The sequence below is a fragment of the Engystomops pustulosus genome, chromosome 8 (genome assembly GCF_040894005.1).
Source record: "Engystomops pustulosus chromosome 8, aEngPut4.maternal, whole genome shotgun sequence".
NCBI lineage: Eukaryota > Metazoa > Chordata > Amphibia > Anura > Leptodactylidae > Engystomops > Engystomops pustulosus.
This window is the reverse complement of record NC_092418.1, coordinates 24,783,676-24,794,643: the sequence shown is the minus strand read 5'-3', so window position 1 is coordinate 24,794,643 and position 10,968 is coordinate 24,783,676. Positions and strand designations below refer to the sequence as shown.

General features: G+C 43.0%; 1 protein-coding gene across 2 annotated transcripts; it reads left to right on the top strand.

Annotated features, from left to right (window-relative positions):
• Nucleotides 1-283: 283 nt before the first annotated feature.
• Nucleotides 284-10,183, top strand: CHST12 (carbohydrate sulfotransferase 12). 2 transcript variants are annotated; one of them, XM_072120331.1, is made up of 2 exons: nt 284-482; nt 8,478-10,183. In XM_072120331.1, exon 2 carries the CDS (start codon nt 8,560-8,562, stop codon nt 9,823-9,825), a length of 1,266 nt encoding a protein of 421 aa, XP_071976432.1. In that variant the 5' UTR covers nt 284-482; nt 8,478-8,559; the 3' UTR covers nt 9,826-10,183. The 2 variants fall into 2 exon arrangements, with proteins under 2 accessions (XP_071976432.1, XP_071976433.1); XM_072120332.1 differs by lacking the exon at nt 284-482 and adding an exon at nt 4,418-4,527.
• Nucleotides 10,184-10,968: the final 785 nt, after the last annotated feature.

Below are 10,968 nucleotides of genomic sequence, written 5' to 3'. Positions count from 1 at the left end.
TACAGACAGTGGCTTACCAGTAGGGGAAATACTTGTCAATGACAATATTTTGGGGAATAGCTATTCATGCAATATACCAATATTTTCTGAAATTTCACTTTTAACAAGGTTGCCCTACTCTTTTAGAGATTTTGTTGCGAAAAAATACCCAAACATTGTCCAACACCCAATTCATTGCCCCACTTAAAAATAGAAGAGATATTTTACCGTGTATGTAGTGATGCCCTCATTGCCCACAAGCATGATGGCGGCCCCCGGTCACGTGCCGGCGCCTCCTCTCTGGTCCTCAGGCAGTGGGCGGGGCTGCGCTCCCCGGCTCGCAGTGTGAGGGGATGGGGAGGTTGTATGTGGAGGGCTGGGGATCCGGGCTGAGCTGGCTGTGCGGCTGCTGACTTCTCCGGCCTCATGTCGGCGACCAGGCGCAGTAGGGAGACAATATGGAGCGTATGTCGCGATAGAGAGGCATCCTGCTGGTCGCTAAGGTGCGGTATATCACGATAGATGCCGGCTCGAGCACCGTTATAGCTATAAGAGACCCCTATCAGAGGGGCCTGGGGTGTAAGGGGGGAGAACCTGTGCACACAGCCTACTGCAGAGGGAGGGGGGCCTGCTATATATATACTGTATATACTGTATGTGTATATACCATGTACTGACTGTATATACCATCTACTGACTGTATATACTGTATGTATATACCATCTACTGACTATATTTACTGTATGTTTATATACCATCTACTGACTGTATACTGTATGTATATACCATCTACTGACTGTATATACTGTATGTGTGTATACTATCTACTGACTGTATATATACTGTATGTGTGTATACCATGTGCTGTCTGTATATACTGTATGTGTATATACCATCTGCTGACTGTATATATACTGTATGTGTGTATACCATGTGCTGTCTGTATATACTGTATGTGTATATACCATCTGCTGACTATATATACTGTATGTGTATATACCATCTGCTGACTATATATACTGTATGTGTATATACCATCTACTGACTGTATACTGTATGTATATACCATCTACTGACTGTATATACTGTATGTGTGTATACTATCTACTGACTGTATATATACTGTATGTGTGTATACCATGTGCTGACTGTATATACTGTATGTGTATATACCATCTACTGACTGTATACTGTATGTATATACCATCTACTGACTGTATATACTGTATGTGTGTATACTATCTACTGACTGTATATATACTGTATGTGTGTATACCATGTGCTGACTGTATATACTGTATGTGTATATACCATCTGACTATATATACTGTATGTGTATATACCATCTACTGACTGTATACTGTATGTATATACCATCTACTGACTATATACTGTATGTGTGTATACTATCTACTGACTGTATATACTGTATGTGTGTATACCATGTGCTGACTGTATATATACTGTATGTGTGTATACCATGTGCTGACTGTATATACTGTATGTATATACCATCTACTGACTGTATATACTGTATGTGTGTATACTATCTACTGACTGTATATATACTGTATGTGTGTATACCATGTGCTGACTGTATATACTGTATGTGTATATACCATCTACTGACTGTATACTGTATGTATATACCATCTACTGACTGTATACTGTATGTATATACCATCTACTGACTGTATATATACTGTATGTGTGTATACCATGTGCTGACTGTATATACTGTATGTGTATACTATCTACAGACTGCACAAAAACACAGTTGTTCGTGGTGCACAGTTTGCCCCTTAAGGAGCTACTCACGGTATAAGACCGGTCCACACAGTCTGAAAAAGTCCACAAAAATAGAGAAAAGTATTTTCACTATGACCGGAGCTCCAAGGATTCTTCTTCTCCCTCTTATTTTATCTTAAAACTTTGATGAACAGCACCAATCTTCAATTTCTCCTGCTGAAAGTATGTCACCATTCAGACTATCTACAGACTGTGTGTATATATATATATATATATATATATATATACTGTATGTGTATATACTATGTACTGACTGTATATGTACTGTAAGTATATACCATCTACTGACTGTATATATACTGTTTGTATTATATATGCTCCCAGCACATGAATATTATACACAGTATATCAGTATGTGTGTTCTCCTTGTATAGGCTCCTGAATGTACATGTGCACTGCATGTAAGTATATATGTAGGTGAGGTATACAGCTCCTCTGTGACAGACTGTAGGGTTGTATCCTCTGACTGTATATGTGTGTAATATATTTATTCTACTTGTGCATCAAATATTCAGTATGTAATATCAGTGCAGCACAATATATGACATCTAATAGCAAGGTCCTGCATAACTTCCTACAGCTAATGGCCATGACCCCAGCTGGGGGCTCGCACGTAGCCTGCCCCACCGGTGTTTCTGGACTACGATGGCTTCCTAGCCCCCAGCTTGGACATTGACTCTTTCTACAGACTTAGTTATGTTTGTAGGATCTTTGATTCAGATATGATGTATTGTGTACTGTGTTTGTATTACATACAGGTCCATCATGTCATAATACTGTGTGTGAACTCGACCTTAGGCCAGATTCAACGTCATCCGGTGCCTATAATTGGTCCACCAGTTGGCACCAGTTCTCCTTTACTGGGATTACTGGTTGTTTATATGGACTCGTATCAGCTCGTCCCTTATACACAAGTAAATACGCGGTATCTTAGTTGGGGCTCATAATTGCAGACTTTATGGCCGATGTCCTGATGCCCTGTGTGTGGATGTACGTAGATGGACATTATAATACAGTGTACAAGTATTTGTGCTTGTTGGAAGAGTCTTATCTCATGAGGGCAGAGGATCAGGAGTAATATTATCTTCTATTTTACCTACAGAATAGTAGATGTCTGTAGTTGTACGTTCTCCTACGACTGCTCCCTAATTCTTCTCAAACTCGGTGTAAATTAAGTCGATTTCTTCTAATTCTTCCCTTTTAAAGGAAATTTCAAACCATTATTAACCCTACAGAAAGCCCCTACACGTGGACATGTGTTTCTGTTTTGGGTGGATGTAATCATTGCAGCCTCTTGCTGAACCCCTTGTCTTGGTGTGAACTTCCAAGTCACCTGTGACTTCAGGGGTTTTGCTTATTTCAGATATAAGTTGAAACAAGCAGTTTTTTTTTTACCATGGATTTTGGCATGAGGACACCCGCAGTCTTTGAACGGATACCGGTAAACCCTAAACCACAGAGAGGGCCTGCGTGCCCGCAGACCCTAGACCGAGGAGAGGGCCTGAGTGTCCGCAGACCCTAGACCGAGGAGAGGGCCTGAGTGTCCGCAGACCCTAGACCGAGGAGAGGGCCTGAGTGTCCGCAGACCCTAGACCGAGGAGAGGGCCTGAGTGTCCACAGACCCTAGACCGCAGAGAGGGCCTCAGCGGCCGCAGACCCTGGGCCCCAGAGAACTCCTGAGCGCCTGCGGACCCTAGAAGGCGGAGAGGTCCTGAGCGACCATGGAAAGGGCCCGCGGCCGCAGACCCTGGGCCCGAAAGGGGGCCAGAGAGCCCACAAAACCCTGGGCCATGAAAAGGGCCCAAGCACCTGCTGTCCCTGAGCCGTGGAAAGGCCTGATTACCCGGACCCTGTGCCAGGTAGGGGGCCCAAGCGCCTGTGGACCCTGTGCTGGGTAGAGGGCCCAAGCGCCTGTGGACCCTGTGCCGGGTAGAGGGGCCAAGCGCCCGTGGACCCTGGGCCGGGGAGAGGTCCCAAGCACCCCGTGGACCCTGGGCTGGGGAGAGGTCCCAAGCCCCTCTGGACCCTGGGCTGTGGAAAGGGCCCAAGCTCCCGCGGACCCAGGGCTGGCAAAGGAGACTGGGCACGTGCAGACTCTGGACCAGCATCTAGGCGTCCACAGACTCTGCCCCGGGGCAGGACTCTGCCTTGTGTAGATTGGCTACTGTACATAAACACAAGCTCAGCAGGAGTTCTGCACACGTTTATGATGTTCTCTAACGAGCAGTAAAAGTGCAGAAGTAGAAGATGAAAACCTTTACATGAAAGGAGCCGCAGGAAGGCAGGAGCCGACTACACATCACATTTGTTCTTCATCTTCACTCTCAAGGATGAGATTTTCAAACTCGTCCGACTAAAATATCAAGGAATTTTACAAGACATATTGTAGGAATATAAAAACACGGCAACTTACTCCCAAAAAAGCAGCGGCACTCCTTTGCCTATGACCTATATTTATGTCTATGGTCTATGTATCTTATTGCACGGTGAGAAGGATTTCAGTCCTTGACTCGGCCAAAGACCAGTCGTCTCTGGAGAGTCGTCCAGCTGTCCTGTTATGAAGCCGATCTGATATAATCCTCCGCTCCGCTGGCTCCTATTTTCCGGAGTGAACAAAATTCGTTATCGATTTCACAATAATCTGCTGCAATCTTCCGTGGTTCTTCTTTTTTGTACGTGTGAAGCGGTCCAGGCACATCTGCTTCCCATTTTCGTGCGCTCAAAGAATATTTGCCTAATGTAAGCGATCTGTGTATGTATCATATAACATTCTCTTATCTTCTATGTGTCCTGTAAACTCTCAAGCCGTAAACCGAGGAACTTTACTGCTTTTCATTTTCTTTGGCGGCTATGTCCGTACTCTGTCCCATACATCCGCTCTCCTTGGACTTGTTGCTATCTTGTCCTTTGGCTATGCTTCACTTTATGTAAGTGTTTAATCATAGTTCTGTATATTTTGTTACTATCAGCCGGATGGTTGTATATGGATTGATATTCTTCCAAGATTGTAGCTTTTCCATGTTAACTCCTCACACTGCTGTGCACAGAACTGCTCTCCACAGTCCCTCCACTATGCAAACGTTTCCATTAGCCTCTGGCTGAACCGTATAGTAATATATGTATGGTATGTAGTATAGCAATTCAGAACGGAGGGGAGAGATTGTGGAACAGCTCAGTGCAGAGAACCAAAATCACAGCAGTGTGAGGACACCCCCCCCAGTGTATTTCATAAAATGACAATCCTGTATCTTTCATAGTCATTTTGTTGCTAGCAACATACACAAAAAGGAATGAGTCCACAGATATCGAGGTACAGTACTTAAAGAAAACCTACCATCAAAATCAAGGATGATAAACAAGGAAGATGAATTCAGGATCAGACTACAAAGGGTTTGTTTGTAGTCTGTTACTATTGCAACTCATAAGTCTGTCTAGGAGGTGTATACACAAAAACGGCTGGAGATTTTTAACCAGAAGCAACAAAATAAATTAGTTCCTTCTAAAACCAACTTGTAAAATTATGCTAATGAGCCTTAAAGGCTCCTGTGGGTGTTACCAGAGCCCCTCTGTGCTGCAGATTCACGGACTGTTATACTCCCTCCCCTCTCCCACTGTGTGCTGAAACCTCCGCTACTGCATCGAGATTACATCGGCCAGAAAGCGGGGGGAGTGGAGACAGGACCACTTTTATGTCAATGGGGCAGATTTACTTACCTGGTCCTGACGATCCCCGAGGTGCGTTCTCCAACGAAGATGAAGTCCGGTGCGATTCACGTAGCTCGTTCCTGCATCTGTCGCTTACCCGCCGAGGTCCGCCGGAGTTCACCTTCTTCTTCCCGGTGTTTGTAAATTGTGTTTGCGACACAATTTGATATGTTAAATCCCGCACGTAGTTCGAATCAGTTGGGTTGTCCGACGGCCCGCCCCCCGATTTGTGTCGTGTGCAAGCCGATGCGCCAAAATCCGATTGCGGAGCAAACTGACATGTCTATGAGCCTTCTAGGTTATCTGTACGGGATCAGATTATATGCCCATCAGTTGTAGCTTCAGTATCACAAGGCAGTCATATAAATCAACTCCAGGCTTGGAAAAAAAAATGTAGTTCCATATCCCGAATGTTAAATCCAAACAAGCCTTCTATTTGTACTTGGGTTCTTTGAACTTCCAAGTGTCTATAAAAGTCTTGTCTGGAAGTAACGTCCAATATACAAGAATGCAAGTGCAGCACTTCTGGAAATGGCCAAACAAGCAGGTGTAAAGATATGAAAGAACTTTTGTCCTTACCTCTTGTCCACCATAGCTTGTTCCATCACCGCCCGCACTCTTCTTGACGTCACATCCACAATGTGCATTAGCAGCAGCGTAATAAGGGTCACAGCCTTAGGCTACATTCACACAACCGTGCGGGGGACGCATGTAATGTAGGCAATAGGCACACGGAGCAATGCGGTGGCGCACACATGTGGCACCATACCACTCCGTACATGGGGAAAAGATAGGGCATTTCCTATCTTTCCTAAAGTGCACGGCCGTGTGGAGTACCAACCTATGGAGTGGGAGTGCATGGGACATAGACCCACCTGGCCGTAGCATAAAGAGTTATAAAAATTATGCAAGTTACGGGCGGAACTCGTATCGGAACAGGAGGAGTGAATAAATTATAGGACATTGTGCTCTGAGGTTTTCCGGGGGACGTAGCTTGAGCACCCCAGGTTAATTAGAATAATTTTTATAACTCTATATTGCCGCAAGAGTTATTATCATAGTATCATAGTATATAAGGCTGGAAGGAGACGCAAGTCCATCAAGTCCAACCTTTAAGAATTAAATAAATGTTTTATCCCCGTAACCCGTTATATTTTTTCTCTCCAGAAAGGTATCCAGGCCTCTCTTGAACATGTACATAGAGTCCGCCATAACAACCTCCTGCGGCAGAGACTTCCACAGTCTCACTGCTCTTACAGTAAAGAACCTTTGTCTATGTTGATGGTAAAATCGCCTCTCCTCTAAGCGTAGAGGATGCCCCCTTGTCCTGGTCACAGGCCGAGGTATAAAAAGATCTTTGGAGAGATCCTTGTACTGTCCGTTCAGGTATTTGTACATTGTAATGAGGTCTCCCCTCAGTCGTCTTTTTTCTAAACTGAATAATCCCAAATTTTTTAATCTGTCAGTGTATTCTAGTTCCCCCATTCCCCTAATAATCCTGGTTGCTCTCCTCTGCACCCGTTCCAGCTCGACTATATCCTTTTTATACACTGGTGCCCAAAACTGTACACAATATTCCATGTGTGGTCTGACCAGGGATTTGTATAAGGGCAAAACTATGTCTTTATCATGAGAATCTATTCCTCTCTTGATACATCCCATTATTTTATTTGCTTTAGCAGCAGCCGCCTGGCTCTGGTCACTAAAATTAAGTTTACCATCCACCAATACCCCCAAGTCCTTTTCAGCTTCAGTTTTACTAAGTAATTGACCGTTTAGAACATAATTATACTTTTTGTTTCCATGGCCCAAGTGCATAACTTTACATTTATCTACATTAAACCTCATCAACCATTTCTCTGCCCATCCCTCAAGCTTCCACAAATCCCTCTGTAATGCTAAACTATCGACCTCAGTATTTATTACTTTACACAGCTTAGTATCATCTGCAAATATTGAAACTTGACTGTGTAAACCCACTACAAGGTCATTAATAAAAATATTAAAAAGAAGTGGCCCCAATACTGACCCCTGTGGCACTCCACTGGTAACATCAACCCAATCTGAGAATGTGCCATTAATGACCACCCTCTGTTTTCTATCACTAAGCCAATTACTTACCCAAATACACAGATTTTCTCCTATTCCCAGCAGTCTCATTTTATATACCAACCTTTTATGTGGCACGGTGTCAAATGCCTTTGAAAAGTCCAGATATACAACATCCACAGCGTCCCCCAGATCCAGTCTTGAACTTACCTCCTCGTAGAAACCAATCAGATTAGTCTGACAGGAGCGATCTCTCATAAACCCATGCTGACGCTGGGTTATAAGGTTGTGCACAGTGAGATACTCCAGGATAGCATCTCTAATAAACCCCTCAAATATTTTCCCCACCACAGCAGTTAGACTCACGGGTCTGTAGTTTCCAGGATCGCTATTTGATCCTTTTTTGTATATTGGTACCACATTTGCTATGCGCCAGTCCTGTGGAACATAACCAGTCCTCAGTGAATCTTCAAATATTAAAAATAACGGTTTGTCTATCACCGTACATAATTCATGCAGAACCCGGGGGTGTATGCCATCTGGCCCAGGTGATTTATCTATCTTAGTGGTTGGAAGAGAACTTCTTAGATGCACACGTCTACCATCAGTAACACTCATAGTAGATGTCCTTTAAATAAAATTCCATACACAAATCAAATGTAGAAGATCTGAGAAAGCTGTTTGCAGAGCGAATCTACATTGGTGGAAAACAGATAAGTGTGACAGAGTTTGCTGTTTCGATTTGTGTCAGGATGGGTAGTGCCAATTTCCCTGACCTCCTACAATTCAATAGTTTTAGATATTCTTCTTCCTCTCAGCCTCAACCCCCACTTCTCTTTCCAGGAAGTTTGAGTCATTTCAGCTCCCTGTATAATACGTAAATAGCTTTGATCTAACGCTTAACTTCCTCAAATTTTTTTTTTGTTTTGTTTCAGGATTGTCCAAGTCGAATCAGAATGGAGTTAGTGAGAACCATCGTATGAGATCTCAAAATCTTAGGCTACCCGGACAAGAAGAATGACCAAATCACGTCTCTTCTGTTTGCTGGTGGTCCTCGGCTCAGCTTTTATGGTCCTTTTTATCATCGTTTATTGGGACAATGTGGGTACGGCAAATTTTAATCTCCATACATCCTTCTCCAAGTCTTATCCGACTCACGAAAGTGTGGAGAGCCCTTCTTCTGACTTGTCTACAGAAAACAATGGTATATCAGATGTGGACAGGTTTCTAGATAACTTTCTTAACTTTGCTACAACAAAAAATGAGGTGCCAAGCACAAAGGGGGAGAAGTTGGTCCAGCGAGGGGGGTCAAATAGCTTCGAAGAAAATGTAAGAGGCTATGACTGGTCCTCCAGAACCAAACTGGAGGAAGCCATTTTAGATCAGGAGTTAATACAGGAGGAAAGAAAACTAAATTTACGCTCGTACTGTGCTAATTCCAGTTTTAATTTTCCATTCAAGGACCGGGATTTTGATGAAATTCCTAACAAGGAGCTAGACCACCTTGTGGTGGACGATCGGCACGGCATTATTTATTGCTATGTGCCAAAAGTGGCTTGTACAAATTGGAAACGAGTCATGATTGTGTTGAGTGAGAGTCTATTAGACAAAAAAGGTGCCCCGTATCAGGACCCTCTGGAAATTCCACGTGAGGACGTCCACAACACAAGTAATCACCTGACATTTAACAAGTTCTGGAGAAGATATGGCAAGTTCTCCAAACACATGATGAAGATTAAGTTAAAAAAGTACACCAAATTCTTGTTTGTCCGAGACCCTTTTGTGCGTCTTATCTCTGCTTTCCGCAGCAAGTTTGAGCTGGAGAATGAGGACTTTTATAAGACTTTTGCTATACCCATACTGACCCGCTACTCCAACTGGACCAACGTTCCCACGTCTGCAGGAGAAGCGTTCTCGTCGGGGGCCAAGCCTTCCTTTTCTCAGTTTATACAGTACCTTCTAGACGCGCGGACGGAAGAGCAGAGACCTTTCAACGAGCATTGGCGTCAAGTGTATCGTCTCTGCCACCCGTGTCAGATTGAGTACGACTTTGTAGGGAAGTTGGAGACCCTTGACGAGGATGCGGCTCTACTTCTAAGACAATTAAATTTAGATTCCCTCTTCCAGTTTCCTCCGAGTTACAGGAACAGGACTGCAAGTAGCTGGGAGGAGGACTGGTTTTCCAAGATCCCTCTAGAATGGAGGCAAAAACTCTACAAATTATACGAGCCCGATTTTGTTCTTTTTGGATATCCAAAACCGGAAAACATATTAAAAGTTTAAACTTTTTTTAAAAAACTAATTTAAAATACCAAAAATTAGCACCCCTCTGCTGCCTTTCCTGGAATGGTACATCTTTTCTACACCTTTCTCTACTCCATTTCTCCCGCTATCAGATCCTAAGGTCCTCCAAAGTTGGGTAACTTTAACTGGATGCATTTTTAAGAAGGTTTTTTTTCCCATTTTTTTTTAATTCCATGTAATTAAATGAATACATTATGTCTTCGCACTTCTTTCTCAGGAGGAGTTCCCAGAAATGCTTTTTACTGTTGTTTTATAAATGTAATATATTATTTAAACTATTTAAGACAGTGTCTAAGGAGGACTCGACTAAGTAAAGGCTTGGCTGTTCATGTTTTCATGTTCTTGTGGTTCATATTTGAGCTCATTTAATACCCTGGGGTGCACATTTAAGGTCCTCAATGTCAATGTTGTTGTGTAGCTTGGCATAGGGTGTCCTTGGAAATGAATGGTCTTGTACTGTGTGGAACCCAGTGACCTCTTTAGCTAGCCATTGGTTGCCTAAAGTAAAATCTCCCTTAAAGGGAAGCTGCAAGTAATTTTGACCATCCAGTGTGGGCTCATTTGTATAATTTTTAAGGCCTTTTTTTGTAAAAACAAGGGCATAAGAAGCTAAAAGAAGAGCAGATCCTGCCAGAGGGGGCACATACCAGTATGTCAGTGTACTTGGTTTACATTCCTTGATCCTGGTGGTAGATGTCCTTTAAAATTCATGAAAAAGCTGCTTTACACAACCTTCTCCATGCTCAGGGATGACAAAATGTAATTTAAAAAAAAAAAAATTCTGCGTGTAGGATAGAAATATTTCTTCCCCATGGGTTTATTTCAAGTTTTTTTTGTTGGTCCCTCCCCTGCCAGTGTTGGCCCCACCCCTTCATTGGCCGTCTGATGGAGAAAGCAAGTCATGTTATCACATGATGATGGGACAGAGAAAGAGTTTAGTGCCAAAATGTGGAAAGATCCGGTGTTTCTAGTCTTACCCTAAGGTACTTTTACTTATTTGTACAGATTGGTGCACTTTATATGTTTAGAGAAGTTTATCAGTTGCTGTATTTTATATTGCAATATTACGCCAAATTATCTGTGGTGTAACCCCTCAGATTACTTCTACAGATAACTCAGGTT

Excerpts from the sequence above, each read along its gene's own strand:
- CHST12 (XM_072120331.1), top strand. The coding sequence starts at position 8,560 with ATGACCAAATCACGTCTCTTCTGTTTGCTGGTGGTCCTCGGCTCAGCT.